At 38.7% G+C, this 20,164-nt stretch overlaps 1 protein-coding gene across 4 annotated transcripts in view; it reads left to right on the top strand.

Annotated features, from left to right (window-relative positions):
- Positions 1-20,164, top strand: part of WDR7 (WD repeat domain 7) — a 324,295-nt gene that overhangs the window by 23,020 nt on the left and 281,111 nt on the right. For all 4 annotated transcript variants that reach the window (XM_080686915.1, XM_080686912.1, XM_080686914.1 and 1 more), the window contains 11 exons: positions 1,354-1,525; positions 4,783-4,889; positions 5,657-5,735; positions 8,986-9,160; positions 11,022-11,098; positions 11,928-12,047; positions 13,473-13,618; positions 13,980-14,082; positions 15,986-16,142; positions 16,354-16,602; positions 17,314-17,534. In XM_080686915.1, the coding sequence (XP_080543041.1) occupies positions 1,367-1,525; positions 4,783-4,889; positions 5,657-5,735; positions 8,986-9,160; positions 11,022-11,098; positions 11,928-12,047; positions 13,473-13,618; positions 13,980-14,082; positions 15,986-16,142; positions 16,354-16,602; positions 17,314-17,534 (1,593 nt within the window). In that variant the 5' untranslated portion in view covers positions 1,354-1,366. The remainder of the gene's footprint in view (positions 1-1,353; positions 1,526-4,782; positions 4,890-5,656; positions 5,736-8,985; positions 9,161-11,021; positions 11,099-11,927; positions 12,048-13,472; positions 13,619-13,979; positions 14,083-15,985; positions 16,143-16,353; positions 16,603-17,313; positions 17,535-20,164) is intronic.

Here is a 20,164-nt window from a genome sequence, read left to right as displayed (position 1 = left end):
CCAACTGCCCTCCCCTGCAGGCCTGGTCCCCCCAAACTACCCTCCCTTGTTGGCCTGGTCTCCCCCAACTGCCCTCCTCTGCAGGCGTGGTCCCCCCAAACTACCCTCCCTTGTTGGCCTGGTTTCCCACAACTGCCCTCCTCCGCTGGCCTGGTCACCCCTAACTGCCCACAACTGCCCTCCCGTGTAGGCCATCTTGTGGTGGCCATCTTGTATCCACATGGGGGCAGCCATCTTGTGTCTTGGAGTGACGGTCAATTTGCATATTACTCTTTTATTAGTTAGGATTTTAGTTTTTCATTTTTATTTAAAGAGTGTAGGTGGTAGTCTAAAGAAGAGACTTTTACTCAAAGCCATTAGCAATGAGACGATGGCTGTCAAACTAGTTTCTTTTATAGAAAGTGCCTATTCCTTTGAGTATTCCTGAAAATTTCTTAGGACAGCCTTAGCATTCTAAATAGTCTAGAGTTATATACATATTTCTGTTGTCACCTAAAAATCTGGGGTAGAAAAAAATAACCACGGTGACATTTCTTTTCATTGACCATCTATCAGGCTTCTAGGGGACCCCCTATTGTCTTATGAGACCTGACAGTCTTCTGTTTTCTGTGGAGGCCTCTTTGATTTTCCCAGTATTCATTTCTCTCTAACTTCTCTGAACTAGTATTTAGGATTTTAACCACACAGTTAACAACACTTAAATCTAGCACATTCCTTATATGTGTGTAAGAGGAGTATTCCAGTATACACTGGTTAATTGGTCATTCATCTCAAAAATAAGACTTTTATTATGCAGAAAGGAGTTTAAAGAGAAATTCTTTTTCCCTCAAGTTTCACAAAAGACAGTCATGACCTTGAGACATAATAGGCTTGTAGTAAATATGGTTGAATGAGTTTCTCACTGAACTTACTCTTTTTAATGTGTAGAACTGTGAAACAACACTGAGTTTTTCTTGGGCATTGATGCTTATTACTGGTTTGTAGACTTAAAAAGATTCGGAGACCTCACTGGTCGTTGGCAGCACAGCAGCGGAAGACCATAGCGTCTGAAGTAGCTGCCTGGGTTCTGATTGGAGCTCCTTTCCTTCACTTCCGCTTTGCGACTCTGACTCACTGTATTTATTTGTGAAAGAGGAGTGGCAGTAGTACTTACTGCATGATTTGTTGTGAAGATTAATTGAGATTTTACATCTAAAATGAGATTTTATATATTTGTATTTGTGTCTATTATGTATAATGTTTAGAAGAATTGTGAGGCTTAGGAAATTCAACATGGCTTCATAAGAAAAAATGTATAATATGTTTTAGAAGGAAATATTGTAATATTTGACATTATTCTGATAACATTTCCAGGTTTGAAAACACAATGGCAGGAAATAGCCTTGTTCTACCCATCGTTCTTTGGGGTCGCAAAGCACCTACACATTGCATCTCAGCAGTACTTTTAACAGATGACGGGGCTACAGTCGTAACTGGATGCCATGATGGACAGATATGCCTCTGGGATCTTTCAGTAGAATTGAAAGTGAGTATTTGAAATGCCTACTTTGCTTTTTAAATATAAGAAACTACTTAGTAGAGAAAAACACAGATCAAGAATAACAGTTGACCTCATATATTTCTGCGAAATACATTTTGAATAGAATTGGTATTATGCAGACTGATTATTTATATTACTCATCAGAGTTGATTTTTGCTGGCTTTTGGCTATTTTCAAATATAATCCGTCATTATAAAAGGCTTGTGGTTGTGACTCCCTAACAGTTGCACGACCAAACAACCGGTCAGAGCTGCGTTGTGGAGGCGGGACCCGCAGCTCTGTGCAGCGAGGCCTGGGGGCCCATGGCTCCACGTGGCGAGCCCTGGGGTCCTGTGGCTCCGCGTGGCGAGGCCTGGGGTCCCGTGGCTCCGCGCAGCACGGAGGTGGAGCTCATGCCTCCACGTGGCGAGGCCTGGGGTCCTGCCGGTGTGGTGGGTCTGGGTCTCATGCAATTTTGCGCACTGGATCTCTAGTATCTATCCTAATTGCCATAACACATTACATTTATAATTTGTCAAAAAAGTTTTACCCATTTTGAAGGAGGCTTCCAAAAATTAACAATTTAAAGTGTACATTTTGTTGTATTTATTTTGAAAAATTACTATGTATTTATTGCCATTCTTTACTGGTGTGGATATGCATGTGCAGTGTGCTCTACAGCTGGAACCTCTCAGTAGACAAACTTGGAAAATAGGAGCTGGGGACACACACACATGCACTTACACGAAGTTCACTTAATACCTGCAATTCAAGTATTACATTGCAGGGTTTATTCTGCTTTTCTCTTTTCCCATTTTTTAAATCTCCCTTCTCTGGCAACTCTCCCCAGGAGAGTTTTTGTAAAGGGAACCAAAGAAAATGAGGTGACTGCTAGCCTGGAATTTGTGACAAGATAGTTGACTTTTTAAAGTAATTGTTTTTTGGTAATAGTCTTAATGAGGTAAGATTTGCCTACCATACAATTTACTCATTTAAAGTGTACAATTTAATGATTTCACAGAGTTGTACAACCATTATCATAGTCACTTTTAGAACATTTTCATTACTTCAAAAACAAACCTTGAACTCTTTAGCTGTCATTTCCAATAAACCATTTCTCCCTAAGCAATCACTAATCTATTTTTTATCTTTATAGATTTGCCTATTTTGGACATTTCATATAAATGGAATTATGTAACATGTGGGTTTTTTGTAACTGGCTTTTTTCACTTAGCATAATATTTTCAAGGTTTATCCATGTTATAGCACATGTCAGTACTTCATTTCTTTTCATTGCCAAATATATTGCACTAGAGGCCCGGTGCACGAAATTTGTGCACAGGTGGGGTCCCTAGGCATGGCTGGTGATCAGGGCCTATTGGGGCCATCTTGCCCAGTCCCGATTGGGCCAAGCCAGCTGGGGCCTGCTGGCTGCCAGACAGGGCCTACCGGACAGGGCCTACCAGGCGGGGGGAGGGACCGCAGGAAGTTTGCTAGCGGGGGGAGGTTGGCTGGCCATGGGAGGTTGGCTGTGGGAATGCACTGACCACCAGGGGGCAGCTCCTAAATTGAGCGTCTGCCCCCTGGTGGTCAGTGCGCATCATAGCGAATGGCCGACTGGTCGTTCCAATAATTTGGTCGTAATGGTCAGTTAGGCTTTTGTATATATAGATTGCATGGTATACTACATTTTTAAAAATATATATATTTTATTGATTTTTTTACAGAGAGGAAGGGAGAGGGATAGAGAGCTAGAAACATTGATGAGAGAGAAACATCAACCAGCTGCCTTCTGAACATCTCCCACTGGGGATGTGCCCACAACCAAGGTACATGTCCTTGACTGGAATCGAACCTGGGACCCTTGAGTCTGCAGGCTGACGCACCATCCACTGAGCCAAACCGGTCAGGGTGAAATTGCTAAACCTGGAAAAATGATCCATACACGTAAAGGCTAGCTGGGTTAAGAGGTTGCAAAGTAACTGGAAATGAATGTTGTAGAATGTGATATGCCTTCAGGCCTGATAGAAAACTAAATATGAAAATCAGCAATGCAGTGATGAGAAAAAATATCACACCACGTTTTACTGGAATGATTATAAGCAGCTAAGATTTGACTTGTGAGATCTTAGAAGCAATTCCTTTACTGCATGGATTTCACTAGAATGTTATATTTATTTAAGTTCAGGGGATAAAAGTGACTGAGGAGGTGTGAGACATGGGGAGGAGGCAGCTAGGAGAGAAATATTAAAGGAATTGGACTATTTATCCAAGGGAAAAGAAGGTTAAGTAAAAGGTGGCTTGGTTATTGTCTTTTGATATATATGGAGGGTCTTCTTAAGTTTTATACTTTTTGTCAACTATTTATGCCAACTGCTAAGGACCAGTGAGAAGAAATGTAATATTTAGAGGAAAGGCACACAGTGCCTCCTTTAGAGGTCATGGTATCTTCTCTTCTTCTTTTGCTAGGAAAGGACTCAAAACTGTAGCTACGACTTTTGCCATCCATATCTTTGTCTCCATTTACCTCTAAAAAGGATTGGCCTAACACAGTGGCAGTAAAATGTCAGAGAAACTGCAGAAGCAGTAGTTTAGTGAGTACCTACAGAGATGATATTAGTAAAAGGAGGATACTTTAAATGTACTTTTAGATCAGTAAAGCTATTATTTAAAAAATAAGTGAGGTTAAATTATTTTACATGCTAATCCACATTCTTAGCCTGATTTCTCAGTATACTCTAGCTTCGTGTTTAAGACCGCCCGCCCTGGTTTGAATCGTGGCTCCATTACTCTCTGTATGACACTGGGCGAGTAATATCATCTTGTGGTATTCCAATTTCAACCTCAGAAATGCTTGGTAGGGTTATTGGGAGCATTGAATAGGTGGGAGTCACTGTTTTATTATTCTTAGTTTTTGGTATTCTAAGCAATCTTCTCAAATCTACATTTTAAAAAATATATTTTTAATGATTTCAGAAAGGAAGGGAGAGGAAGAGAGAGCTAGAAACATCAATGATAAGAGAGAATCATTGATCAGCCTCCTGCATGCCCCACATTGGGGATCGAGCCCGCAACCCGGGCACATGTTTTTGATCGGAATTCAACCCAGGACCTTTCAGTCGGCTGACACTCTATCCACTGAGCCAAATTGGCTAGGGCCCAAACCTACATCTATATGTTTATATGAATATTTAACAGGATTCCTAAAAAATATTAGTTTTTGAAAATTTGGTACTCATATCAACATATTTGTGTATTTCTAGGTTAATCCCCGGGCACTGTTATTTGGTCATACAGCTTCAATCACCTGTTTGTCTAAAGCTTGTGCTTCTAGTGACAAACAATATATTGTGAGTGCATCTGAATGTGGGTAAGCATTTTCTTATTCACTATTTTCCTCATAAGTCTTTATTGCAAATAGTACCAGTGTATTAGTAAGTAGGGAAGGTTTTTTTCTTTTGCAGTATCTTTTATTTTTTTTAATATATTTTTATTGATTTCAGAGAGGAAGGGAGAGGGAGAGAGAGATAGAAACATTAACGATGAGAGAGAATCATTGATCATCTGCCTCCTGCATGGCCCCCTCTGGGGATCAAGCCCGCAACCTGGGCATGTGCCCTTGGCCAGACTCAAACCCGGGACCCTTCAGTCCACAGGCCAATGCTCTATCCACTGAGCCAAACTGGCTAGGGCTGTAGTATCTTTTAAATAAATGTTCCAGTTGTCTAAATTTAAAGATATTTAAAAATGTGGTTTTAAAATGTGCATTTTTATCTTTTTTTTGTTTTAAATATGTTTTTATTGATTTCAGAGAGGAAGGGAGAGGGAGAGAGAGATAGAAACATCAATGATGAGAGAGAATCATTGGTTGGCTGCCTCCTGCACACCCCACACTAGGGATCGAGCCCGCAACCTGGCAATGTGCCCTTGATGGGAATCAAACCCGGGACCCTTCAGTCCACAAGCCAAACCAGCTAGGGCAGGAACAGAATTTTTGATGAAGAGCAATAATTACTATACACTACTTTTTCTGAAATAGACCGAGTTTTAATGGGCGATAAGTTTTAAACCACTGTGACAAAGTTGAACGGTGCTTTTACTAATCCAATTAAAGTTAGCTATTATTTTGTCTTATAGAGAGATGTGTCTCTGGGATGTGAGTGATGGCAGATGTATTGAATTTACAAAATTAGCCTGCACACATACTGGCATACAGGTGAGTATCGATTTCTGTAACTGCCTAAGTCAGCACAATTATTACAGGCATACAATTAAAAACGTTCTTTAAACATTGACCTATGTTTTTAGATGAAAAATGTGTGGAGATGACAAGAAGACTCGCATTCGTAAAATTATTCCTTAGATGATGGTATAGTGGGGGAGAGAGTAAAGTGGAGGAGACTAATGGGGAAAGGTGTAGACTAAGCTGACTGGCACTGCTGCTCTGCTCGTTCTGGCTCTCCTGGCTACCCAGGTGGGAACTGGACAGGTGGTACGTTCTCTAGATCCTAAATAAGGGAATTCGTTCTTGCTGAAGCCTGTATGGTTCCATTCATATTGACACAAATTGACTCACTTTATGGGTTATATCATTTTCATTGTTTGTATAGTTGGTCCTTAGTACATTTTTTGACTTTCCAACTCTGTAGAAGAAATGACCATTTCATATCCCTGGCTTACACAAGAATTTACACGGAAATGTACAGTTTCCAACTTACAATCCTAGTATTCTTTCTTGCTCTTTCATAATTGTCAGGTTCTTTGTGCTTCTATTTACTCATCATTTACTATGTTGGGAAAATTACAAATATAAAGAAAATATGATTTATGTTCTCAAGGGGGAAGAAGAGGGAAGAGAACTCATATTTATTGAGCAAATACTGTATAAGCATTTCTTGTATGGCATTCTATTTAGTCCTTCCCACATCCTTATGAATTAAATAGGAGTGTATAATTTCACATATAAGGAAACTGAAACCCATACTGATTAAATGACCTGCCTTAGTCTCACAGTGAGTCATTCCTGGTGCCAAATCAGGTTTATCTGACTCTAGGGACAAAAACAAACAAATAAAAAACACAATAATTTGTTGCAGGAATACAACTGCACCAGTACCACTTAGAAAATGTTTGGGGGGAGGCTGGTGAATAGTGTGATAAAGGTCTGTTGTGATGATTTCTTGCCCTGGCAAAGGCCTTTGAAAAAGATCTTTTTCAACACTGTTAGAATATATGCTTTTTTATTTAAAGGGCACCTATTATTTATTTTTTGTCATGTGAAGAACCATCAAGGTTTATAGAGAGAAAAAGGGGTAAATAAATGATGTAGTCATTGACTTTATAGATTAATTGAAAAATTACATATAAATGTCTTGAAGTCATTGGATATAAGTATTTTCACTCTTGCATAATTTTATGATTTAAAAACTTTTGGTTTATATTTTAGGAAAAATTATCTTTATTTACTCAACATTTGTTCAGTGCCTACTTTGTCAGATCTCGTATTAGGCCTCCTGCATTTAAACTGGCAGCTATCTGTAAGCAGAAGTTGCTTTTTGGAAGGTTCACCGGTGTGTGACAATGGTTTCCTGTGTGATCGTCACCTCTCCGGTCCAGAGCGAGTTGTTTTTTATATACATAGAAGTGGTAAACCTTGGTGACACTGGCACTTAGAAACCATAAGTAAATGCCAACTTATGAGATTATCACGTCGGGGCATCCCTTTTTAATATGTGGAAAATTTGTTTCTCCATTAAGGACACTTTCTTTGCCAGTATCATGTGTCTAAGAAGCAAAATTAGTGTTGAAAAGATTATTTGGGAGCATAACTTTAAAGCCAGAAGTAAGAGGCATTAGTCAGGCAGGTGATGCAATACCCCTGCCCTCAGGAGAGAGCTCTTTCCAGTGACTGCCATGCACATGGCTCTCCTGGCTGGTGTGGGATGAACAGTGACAGAGTTTGCTTCTCTGCACCCATCCTTTGCTCCTTGACATGCCCTCCCCTCATATGGGTCAAGGTTACCTACGGTCACATTATATGTGAGTGCCTGGCAGTCCCTGGGACCTCCAGGTTGTGTCATGTTTTGAATCAACTTTCTGAGGTCTAGAGGTATCTCTTTCAATAATCTGCATTTTATTACATCCTCTCTTACAGTTTTAGTGGTACTACCTTGCATTAACTTAATGTGCTCCTTGATCTGATCAATGCTTATGTTTAAGCAGTTGTAGTCCTTCTTGTACAGGGTATTCCATATTCTTCACATGCAGTGTTGAGCTCTGAGAACAGACAGGCTAATGGGTGTGGGATTAGATTGTACCCGGATTCCTTAATGATGTCCCAGATGTGGAGTGGTTACAGCATTGCCCTTTGTGCTGTGTCTAGCTTGTTCTCATTTATTTGTATAAGGTCCAATCCTTGTGAAGTAGTACACGAAATTAGGTGTCTTTACCTCCAAAAATCCTCTAAGGAAATCATTCTACTAAGAGAGTCACGATTTTTTGAGGCTAAGGGAGACAGGTCCTTTGATAAGTTGTTGGTCTTGTTTTGATAGTTATTTTTCCTCTGCTCTTTGGTTGATGGAAACCAACCTTATCCTTTGGAGTTATTCTTGGCATGAGTAACATGTAGATCATGATTGTATAGGTTCTTCTTCTATTTTTCTCCCACAAAGTGTAAATGTGTACTATGAGACTGGTTAACAAAATTGTCTCATACTCTAGTCTGAAATAACCCACTTATATTAATCAGAATTTACTTCTGATTATAATATGTTTGAGTAGCAGTCATTTTTTACTTCTAAATTTTATTTGGTCATATCTAGTAATTATAATTCTATATCCATCTATTCTCTATTCATCTAAAATTTATATTATTTTTGTGACCCATCTAAGCTTTCCTTTTGCTTTGATTTGTGAAGCTGATTTTTAAAAAATACATTTTTATTTATTGATTTCAGAGAGGAAGGGAGAGGGAGAGAGAGACAGAAACATCAATGATGAGAGAGAATCATTGATTGGCTGCCTCCTGCACACCTCACACTGGAGATCGAGTCCGCAACCTGGGCATGTGCCCTGACCAGGATAGAACCATGACCTCCAGGTTCATAGGTCAATGCTCACCCACTGAGCTACGCTGGCTGGGCAGTGTCAAGCTGATTTTACTCAGGTGTTTTATTACTTCATTCAACAGTCCTGTTTTCGATGTTGCAGGAGGATAAAAAAGAATTATTATGAATTTTCAAAAGTAGTTGAAAGGGGAGGATAAGATGTTAGGAAAATAATAATATTTGGTAGATATTTTGAAAATACTAACATAACTTGATGTGTGTATGTGTATACATAGGTATGTAATATATATGTAATATATTACGTGTAATATGCCATATATTACACGTCTGGAAGTATTACTGAAGAAATTGAACCTCATAATAAGCTTGATGAATGCACATGAATCTTTTTCCTTATAGTTCTATCAGTTCTCTGTTGGAAATCAGAGAGAAGGAAGGCTTTTATGCCATGGCCATTATCCTGAAATCCTTGTTGTGGATGCCACCAGCCTTGAGGTGTTATACTCCTTAGTATCAAAGATATCTCCTGACTGGATTAGTTCCATGAGTATTATTCGATCCCACCGAACACAAGGTCAGTGTATGGTGCCCTGTAAGAACTTCAGCTCCATGACATAATGGTTGATTTACTGTAGAGTTCATTATGTATCATATATTAATGTATTTGGTTATATTCTTCTATTTAAGAAATAGCTAATAATTTATGGTCTGTCTCTACTTTCAGAAAGGAATTTTTGATTGGATTAAAGCTTAAAGTGTTAGATTGTCTCCATTCCATGGAATTAGATCACTAGCTTTTGGCAATCTTAGTGTGTGGGGTGATTTTCTGAAAGGGAGGATGAATATCAGAACCCCTTGCAGGAATGGTAGAAGGAACCATAGTTTCACCTGTGTATTTCTTGGGCCTGGTTTTGTCACTTTCTTATGAGGCATAGAAAGTGTTTTTATTTTATGTAAAGAGTAGAGGCCCAGTGCATGAAACTTGTGCATGGGGGGGGGGGGGTCCCTCAGCCCGGCCTGCAACCTCTCCAATCTGGGACACCTCAGGGAATGACCAACTGCTGGTTTAGGCCCGTTCCTGCAGTCAGACATCCCTTTCACAATCTGGGACCGCTGGCTCCTAACCGCTCACTTGTCTGCCTGCCTGATAGCCCCTAACCACTCTGCCTGCCTGCCGGATCATCCCTAACTGCTCTCTCCTGCTGGCCTGATTGCCCCTAACTGCCTCTGCCTTGGTCCTTGCCACCATGGCTTTGTCTGGAAGGACATCCGGAAGACGTCTGGTCTAATTAGCATATTACCCTTTTATTAGTATAGATAATGAAAAGGAAGGGAATTATGCAAAGTTAAATTTAATGAAAGTTCCTGGTATGTTTGTTCCCTTACCCAAAGCTTATGAATTTAGGTTTTATATCATGTGTTTCTTTTGATCATGATCATTGGAGGGTGTAATGTGCAATAAAATGTCTAGAAAAAGCATGTCAAACTCACATCCAGCGGGCCGTATGCATTGTTTAAATAAACAAGACATGTGTCCTGCTGGCCACAAGTTTGATATGCTTGGTCTAGAAGGCAGGCAAGGTAGGTGGGAAAGTGGGTAAACAAGTGCCTTGAAGATAAAGTGAGTCTGCTCATTCATGATAAATAATTAAAAATTATAAATTTTGAAGATAAAAGTTCTTTGTTAACATAGTGATCAAGAACATTTTAAATTATTAAAAACTTGATTACAAATCTATATAAATAAAAGCCTAAGTGACCAAATGTTGACTGGTTGCTATGACACGCATTGAACACCAGGGGGCAGATGCTCAAAGCAGGAGCTGCCCCCTGGTAGTTAGTGTGCTCCCACAGCCAGCCAACCTCCCATGGCCTCTCCCCGCAGCCGGCCAGCCCTGATGGCCCCAATTGGAACCTCCTGTGACCCCTCTCCCTGGCCTGCCAACCCCCTGCGGCTCCTCCCCTTGGCTGGCCAGCCAACCTCCCGCGGCCCCTCTCCCCGGCCAATCCCGATTGGTCCCGATGGCTGGCCAAGCTGAGGGACTTCACCCGTGCACGAATTCGTGCACCAGGCCTCTAGTAAATAATTTCAAGTAGCTAGAAAAAATTCTTCCTTGAATTCCAAATTTTTGGTCATCTCTATTATGCTTCAAAATCTGGTTTCTGTTATTTTATGAAATACAGAATTATGTTTTTATGCCAATTGTAAAACATATTGTTATTTAATTTAATTTAAGCAAACCCTGTTCCATATTACTATTGTGACTGTGTTACTGTTTAGAAACAGTGTATTTTGTTAATCCTCACCTGAGGATATTTTTCCATTAATTTTTAGAGAGAGTGGAAGGGAGGGAGAGAGAGAGAAAAACATCGATGCAAGAGAGACACAGTGTATTGTATTTGTAACCTTGGCTTTTTGTTCCTTCTCGGCTTAGAGGACACTGTCGTAGCACTCTCGGTGACGGGCATCTTGAAGGTTTGGATTGTTACCTCTGAAATAAGTGGCATGCAGGTGAGACAAATGAGACTGGATTGATTTCTCTGTTTTCCTTCTCAGGTAGTCTTAAATGTTCATAATAATATGTGCCTTCTTTTCTTAAAGGGGTAGGGAAAGCTAATCTTTTTTAATAGTCTTATTGACATGGTATAGAAGATCCCCTACAATGTGGTCTCTGTAAGTGAATTAAGTTTTTCACTTTTCATGGTACACATTTGCCGTATCAGGTATAGAATTAGAGAAACATATTGAACAGGATAGGATGTGGAGAAATGTATAGAAGCGGTAGGACTTTCCTCAATTGCCTCTATTTAAGTTAAAAGGTAGTTTGTTCTAGGGAAAAAAATAAAGCAAACCATTACAAAAAATATATAAAGCCAATTTTAGTCCCCTCTCTCTGTTCTTTGGGCTTGATTTCCTTGTTATATTTCTTATTAGAAAGGAGATCAATTTTCTGACAATAATTGATGCTAGTCTCTTCAGTTAGGGAATTTTTAGACATTCAATCTGGGAGAAACTGGAGGATTTGATCAGTTTTCATTTGTTTATTTTTTTACTTAGAAGCACATAGAGCTACAAAAATTAGGGTTTACTCAAAACTTTTATCATCTGTTATTGTGATGATATTCTGATTCTCATCAGTATTTTAATCTTGAGTACCTTTGTTAGCAGAGATGTCATGCCCAGATGTTTTCATAATGCATTTGTGTTGCTTTTTACTGCTGTGGTTCTCACACGAGGGGTTAAAATCATGACCATCAAGCGATGTCTTTATTTCATTTTGTTTTCTTTATCGTTGACAAACAAGTCATTTCTAAAATTTTGCAAATCTTTCTCTTTTCAGGACACTGAGCCAGTATTTGAGGAGGAATCCAAACCAATTTATTGTCAGAATTGCCAGAGCATCTCCTTTTGTGCATTCACACAGAGGTCACTTTTGGTTGTGTGCTCCAAATACTGGCGGGTAAGATCATTGCATGAGTAAGAAGTTGCATTTTTACCCTGTTGGTTTATCAGACTCCCAAAGAGAAATGTCAGAAAAAGTTTGGTGCAAAAATAGGTTAACCATTTGGTATTCATATGTGATTTTGATATTATATTTTGAGGTGTTGGGATTTGCCATATATAGTTGTCTTTTTTGTTTGTTTATAGAATGATTCAGTTAATGATTATTATTCTGTTGATTTTAATTTTGCTGCTGTTTTAGTCATTATCTTGTCAGTATAACATAAGCAGTGGCAGTGTTTGACATATCTTTGCAGGTTGTTATTATTCCCAGTTGCCATTCTGTCCTAACTTCTTGGAGTCAGGAAGGTCTTTCTTCATTACTTCAGAGCTGGTGAAGGAGTATATTGCTTCCACATTGCCAGACTTGAACATTTCCCTTTTTTTAAAAAAAAAAAAAGATATTTTTTTATTGATTTCAGAGAGGAAGGGAGAGGGAGAGAGAGATAGAAACATCAATGATGAGAGAGAATCATTGATCAGGTGCCTCCGGAGATCGAGCCTGTAACCCAGGCATGTGTCCTGACTGGGAATCAAACCATGACCTCCTGGTTCATAGGTTGATGTTCAACCACTGAGACACACTGGCCGGGCAGACTTTAATATTTTCATAATAGAAAAGGTGTCAGCATGCTTTGATTGCTTGTACCAAAGCTTTCCCTGTATTATTTCTTATAATCCTTACACCTCAGAGGGGAGATGTATTAGTTATCTAATTCTACATAACAAAAATCACTCCAAACTAGACCACAGACACGTGTCATCACCCATCTAAAGCATGTATCACCACCCCACCTGTGGGTCAGGAATCCAGGCACCCCTTAGCTGGCTACCTGCTCAGGGTTTCTCACACACTACAATCAAGTGTTAGCAGGGACTACTGTCTCATCATAAGGCTCACCTTGGGAGGGTCTGCTTCAAAGATTACTTACATGGCGGTGGGCAGGCCTCAGGTCCTCCTGACAATTGGCTGGACACTTCTTCCTTGTCACGTGGGTCTTTCCATGGGACAGGCCACAGCATGGGTGCTGTGTCCCCTCAGAGTGAGCGCACGAGAGAATGTGTAGCCAAGATCCACCTAACCTTGGAACTGAGATCCCATCCCATCTGCCACATTCAGAGAGAGGTTTACACAAGGACCTAAATATCAGGATCAGGGATCAGGGCAGCAGTCCCAGAGGCTGCCTACCACAGTAGGAATGTTACTTTCCACATTTTGTAGATAAGGCATCTGAGGCGTAGGGGGTGATAAATAGCTTGGCTAAGGCTCTAAAGTGGCAGTGGAATTGTTGGATTACAGCTCAGGTAGTCTGCCTCCAACAGCTCTATTACCACCAGGCAATTTACAGCTCAGACTAGATTGCAAATTTCTTCTTCCTTGTAGGTATTTGATGCTGGAGACTATTCCCTGTTGTGTTCAGGCCCCAGCGAAAATGGACAGGCATGGACTGGAGGTGACTTTGTATCAGCAGATAAAGTAATCATTTGGACTGAAAATGGGCAAAGTTATATTTACAAACTACCAGCCAGGTATTCAAAAAATAATAACATAGGACTTTAATCAAAAGCAAAAGATTCTGAATTTGGGGTTTAACCTGGAAGTATGCAAATGCATATAGTACAAATATTTAATATGGGGAAAAATTTTAAATGGGTTAAAAAAGTCACCTACAACTTTAGTTAGATAAGTAATTCCAATTTAACTTCCAAGTACAATATAGGGGTATTTTACTTGAAATAGGATATTTTAATGATGTTCATTATTTAATGTTAAATTAATTTAACTATAATTTTAAAAACCATTTTTCATTCATGTCAAAACCGTCTTACCATCTGACAAAATGTTTAATGTCAGTATTTTAATTGAATGATGTATTTTTCTCATTTTCAGTTGCCTTCCAGCTAGTGATTCATTCCGCAGTGATGTGGGGAAAGCAGTTGAAAATTTAATCCCTCCTGTACAACATAGCCTCTTGGATCGAACAGATAAAGAGGTAAAAATTTTCAGGTATCATTTATAATTGATAGTTGAAAAATTTTCATAACTGTATTTTTTGGTGTATTTTGGTAACAAATCATTTGAAAGGCTCAATATAATACAAGGCACTACGTTAGACACTGAAATACTTTACATGGTCAATTGTAAGCATGATTTTAATATTTGCATATCTTATACATAGTATGACTATAATATAGCATTCACCGTTCTCTGAGAATACAAATGACTTAATGCTGATTACATACTGTAAATGACTTTTTATAAAGTTCATGTTGATGGTGCAAATATATTTTATGCTATTATGCAGCTATGAACACAGTGACAGATGGAATGCCCTTTTAGAAGGGCAAGATCATCATGTAATAGTGCTCACTAATAACAGTTCATTATTTGGACAAGGCATTGCAGTATCTCCCAAAACCATGGAGTGATTTAAATCATTAGGCTTTAGAAATGAGTAATAAAATAAAATTTTCTCTATAAAAGCAAGTTTATTATGATTTCTTAATATTTACAACAGCACTAAGTAATAGGTTTTCAAATCTTAGTACTGGGTTTTCGCTAGTAAGAAAGAAGCTTTGGTTTAGGAAATAAAGTTTCCTTTATTTCTAGGTTTCCACAGTTTTTTTGTTCTGAGAATTTTGTTCCATCTTTATGTGGAGAGATGATGAGGGAAAGGGAATCATTATTTACCATGAATATTTTGAATATATAGAATTTATATGTGTATGTATAACTAAGATCTTCTATAACCTATCCTTTTCTCTTAACTAAAACTTCTACTTACTGCTCTTTAGCCTAGACAATCACTTCCAGTAAAATGAAGGGATAATGATTTTATAAAAAGTGTACACAAAATAAAATAAACACATTCCATTTTTTAAAAATATAAACTCCCCAGTATTATTATTTGGTGTGAGATACCCATGTGGTGAAATATAGAATATTGGTTATTACAGCTGTTGTAGCAACTTCTCCTTGTTCAGCAAGTTATCGAAAACTTTTAGTAATTTTCAGAATTGATTATGCTTAATATATATATTTCTGTAGGCTAGTGCATCCTAGGAAAATAGTTAATACCAAATACAGTAATTAGATTATTTGACTATAATCTCTAAGACTGAAGTCTGTTTATTAATTTTTTTATGATAATGTTCTATGTTTTAACATTCAAGTATCTGTGAATGAATACTCCAAACTTTAATTTTAAGATTCTACTGCTGCTTAAAATTTTCAAATAAGTGATCTCACTTACAGAAAAATAATTTGTTTTAAAATGAAAGTATATACAAGACCCTAATGGATGTATTTTGTTCCTAGTAGTTTATAGTTAACATATCAGGCTATGTTCGAATTAATTATGTAAATGTGATCAAATGAAATGTTATACTGTTGGCTGAAGAATATGCTCATTTTTAAAAAATGGAGCCTTCCAGTTGCACAGCCTGGTAGTTTTAAGTTTGCTGCTCTTACTAGTGACTAACCAGGAATGGGCAAAAGGTTAGGATTAGCCAGTTCTCCCTTATTGACCTTTGAGTGGAGACTTTTTGTTTTGGTAAAGAATATCATGTTTTATATTAACTATGTAATAACAGACAGTTAAGTAAGTTGTATTGTTGTGGTGACTAATCAGTTTTTATAAAACAGCAAAAATATAAAAATACAATTCTATAGAGAGTATATAATTTTTATTTCTTCGTGTTATGCTGGATTTCAATGTTAATTGGCATGTATATTAATGTTACAAAGTTACATTAAAATATTGTTGGGTGTTATGAACGCTTTTTCTTACTCTGGTACTGAGGCAAAGTACTTAACATCCTTATCTGAAAAAAATGTTAATGTGTGAAATATTTTGATTAAAAAAGCTAAAGATATTTGAACAAATTTTCTTTCAGTTGCTCATTTGCCCTCCTGTTACTCGGTTCTTCTATGGAGCCAGGGGATACTCCCATAAACTATTAATTCAGGGGGACTCTTGTGGAAGATTGAATATTTGGAAAATCTCAGACACACCTGAGAAGCAGGAAGGTGAAGAAGCAAATAGTAAATCAGGTACAGCAATATCTTAATTTAACAACCTAAATACTAACCATTGAACAAATTCATAATGTCATATTTCATTTTCTTCTTAGAATCATGTTTGATGACAGTTATTCTTTGGTATATTACTAAACCAACTATAAGCATGCTTATTTTAATATTTTAAAAGTTTTTTTCTAACATGCTCAATGTTTTTCTTTTATACAAAACCAAACCTCCACAGGGTTGGAAATCACAACTTCTGTTAGTTTGCAAGAAGCATTTGATAAGCTCTATCCTTATCCAGCTGGAATTATAGATCAGCTGAGTGTGATCCCAAATAGTAATGAACCTCTTAAAGTAACCGCAAGTGTGTACATACCAGCACATGGACGACTTGTTTGTGGCCGTGAAGATGGGAGCATCATTATTGTACCTGCCACGCAGACAGCCATAGTACAGCTGCTGCAAGGGGAACACATGCTCCGAAGAGGTATACTGACGACCTTCCAATGTCTAAAGTGTCCAGAGAGTTCTGTGCCGTGATAGCGACAAGTTGGCAGGCTTTGTTTTTAACATATACAGTGAATCAGTGTAGTTGTTAGTGTGCTGTGTGGCTGATAGAGTTTAATGCGCAGATAATAAAATACTCAGTGCCTATTCTTGGGATAAATACCACCTAATGACTGTGAATAAAGAAGTACCCAGTTTTATCTCTTTGAGGTATATTAAGACTTACATTTATCAATAATTAACCTCTATGGTTTACTAAATAATGAACTTTATTGTTATTAATACTGATAATCTTTTAGAACAGTACTGTCTAGTGGAAATATATATATGTAACAATGTATGTAATTTTCTAATATCCACATTAAAAATGTGAAAATGAAGCAGGTAACATTAATTTTAATAATATATTTTATTTTATTCAGTGAGATACTTAACATTATTATTTGTTGTCCTAAGTCTTTGAAAGCTCATGTGTATTTTACATTTACAGCACAGGTGAGTCTGGACTAGCCACATTTCATGTGCTAAATAGCTACTGTATTGGGCAGAGCAGTTTTAGGAGATAAAATCAGAAGCCTTTTTTTTTTTTGATAAAATTTATAGCTATTTTGACAATTCATGTTTACTTTTATTTGTTGAAACTTTGTAAGACTTTTATTTTCCCATTTTAAATCCAAACCCTCATTCACAGGTTGGCCACCTCACAGAACACTCCGTGGTCATCGGAACAAAGTCACATGTTTGCTATATCCTCATCAGGTCTCAACTCGTTATGATCAAAGATATCTGGTATCTGGAGGTGTGGATTTTTCGGTCATAATTTGGGACATATTTTCTGGAGAAATGAAACATATCTTCTGTGTGCATGGTGGCGAGATTACTCAACTCCTGGTTCCACCTGAAAACTGTAGTGTAAGTTGGTCAAAAATGATTACTTTACTGTGGTAGAGCCGAGTCATGTGGCTATCAGGCTCAATATTGGAGCCTAGAGTCATTTAAAGGCCATGTGACAAGAGAATTAAAAACTTTTAATTTTAAAACTAAATGATGGTAACATGGAAAGTTTAGGCAGTTATGGTTATTTACTATTGGGTACATAGAAATAGAAGATGCACATAGTTTTCAGGAAGTAAAACAATAACCCTAATGACCCAATGGTATCATTCTTTTTTTTTTTTTGAAGAGATTTTATAAATTTTTATTTTATTTTTTTAGTAAATCTTTATTGTTCAGATTATTACAGGTGTTCCTCTTTTTTTTTCCCCCATAGCTCCCCTCCACCTGATTACCCACCCCACCCCATGCCCTTACCCCCCGCCACTGTCTTCATCCATAGGTGTAAGATTTTTGTCCAATCTCTTCCCGCACCCCTCACACCCCCTCCCCCCTGAGAATTGTCAGTCCACTCCCTTTCTATGTCCCTGATTCTATTATATGCACCAGTCCATTCTGTTCTTCAGATTTTTTATTCACTTGATTTTTAGATTCACTTGTTGATAGGTATGTATTTGATGTCCTTTTGTTGTTCATAATTTTTATCTTTACCTTTTTCTTCTTATTCTTCTTAAAGAATACCCTTCAGCATTTCATATAATCCTGGTTTGGTGGTGATAAACTCCTTTAGCTTTTTCTTGTCTGTGAAGCTCTTTATCTGACCTTCAACTCTGAATGATAGCTTTGCTGGGTAGAGGAATCTTGGTTGTAGGTTCTTGCTGTTCATCACTTTTAATATTTCTTGCCACTCCTGTCTGGCCTGCATAGTTTCTGCCGACAAATCAGCTGACAGTCGTATGGGTATTCCCTTGTAGGTAACTAACTGTTTTTCTCTTACTGCTTTCAAGATTCTCTCTTTGTCTTTTGCCCTTGGCATTTTAATTATGATGTGTCTTGGTGTGGTCCTCTTTGGATTCCTCTTGTATGGGGTTCTGTGTGCTTCCTGGACCTGTAAGTCTATTTCTTTCACCAGGTAGGGAAAGTTTTCTGTCATTATTTCTTCTAATAGGTTTTCAATATTTTGCTCTCTCTCTTCTTCTGGCATCCCAAAAATTCGGATGTTGGTACGCTTAAAGTTGTCCCAGAGGCTCCTTACACTATCTTCATATTTTTGGATTCTTTTTTCTTTTTGTTTTTCTGTTTGGGTGTTTTTTGTTTCCTCATATTTCAGATCTTTGGTTTGATTCTTGGGGTACGTTGATCTACAGTTGAATTTCTGTATATTCTTTATTTTAGACAGTGTATTCTTTATTTTAGACAGTGTATGCTTAATTTCTGACTGGTCCTTTTCCATTTTTTTGGCATTCTCATTAAGATCCTTAAAGGTCTCACTAAGTTCCTCTGAGGTTTTTAGAAGATTCTTGAGTAACCTTATAAATGTGGTTCTGAACTCTATGTCGTCCAGTAGTTTGCTTTCCTCCATTTCTTTCATTCGTGACATGTTTCTTTGTCTCTGCATTTTGGCTGCTTCCCTGTGTTGATGAAGTGGCTTTGTGTGGTAGGTGACCTATAGGGGCCAGTAGCTCAGCCTCCCCTATCACCTGAGGTGGACGCTCTTGGTACACCCCTTTGTGGGCTGAGTGCCAAGTCTTGGTGTAGTTAAGCCTTGATTGCTGTTGGTACACTGGGAGAGGAATTGACCTCCAGGCCAATTGGCTGTGAGGACCCGCTGTGTCTATAATGGAAGAACTGCTGTGCGGGAGACACACTTATGGTGCAGGACTTGTTTCAGTGGGGCTTTGGTGCTCACTGAGTCTGCCTCTTGAATGTGACACTTATGGATGTGAGGAGTTGAAATCTGGTGTCTCACACTGACCACTAGGTACACTGGCTTCTGGATCTCCAATGGGGTGCAGGTCAGCTACTGTCTGAAGCCACCCAGCAGGAGCTACAGCGAGAACTACAGTTTTCTCCTCTTTACTTGGGATGTGGAGGTTTTGGAGCTGTCTGACCTGGGCTGCAAGTTTGCTAGGTTAAGCTGCGATAGGGCAGGCCATTCATATGCTAAAGCCGCTGCTTGGAGCTTGGGTGGGTTTGTAGGTTGTGCAGGGCGGGGTCTCAGGGCGTCACTAGGCTAGGGCGTGGCAAACAGCGATGGCTGCCAGTTAGCTAGCTCTGCGTCTCCAAACGCCGTCCCCGCGTCCCACGCCCCAGTGCAGTAAACAATTATTCCTGCATGCAGCTCTGCAAGCAAGCCACCCTCACTTTCCAACCTGATGGCAGACAGTCCAGCTTCTCCCCGTAGGAGTTTGGGTCCCCCGTGTCTCCCCAGAAACTGGATTTCAGAGTAATTGGGGGCTTGTCTCCCTTTGGGTTGTAAAAAGCAACGCCTGCCACCAGCCCGGATCGCGAGCCTCTGCACCTCAGCTTTTCAGCGCTTGTGCACGTCTCAATGCTCTTTTCTCTTTCCTTCTAGTTATAGAGCTTCCACTCAGCCAGCTTTCCCGTGGTTCTGGGTGATAGACGTTTTGTCTTTTAGTTGTAGTTTTGAAATTGTTTTGCGAGGCAGCAGTTTAGGTGTTTACCTACGCCGCCATCTTGGATCCTCT

This window comes from Plecotus auritus (genome assembly GCF_963455305.1).
Source record: "Plecotus auritus genome assembly, chromosome: 8".
Classification (NCBI taxonomy): domain Eukaryota; kingdom Metazoa; phylum Chordata; class Mammalia; order Chiroptera; family Vespertilionidae; genus Plecotus; species Plecotus auritus.
Note: the sequence above shows the minus strand (reverse complement) of the source record. Positions and strands in the feature narration are given on the sequence as shown.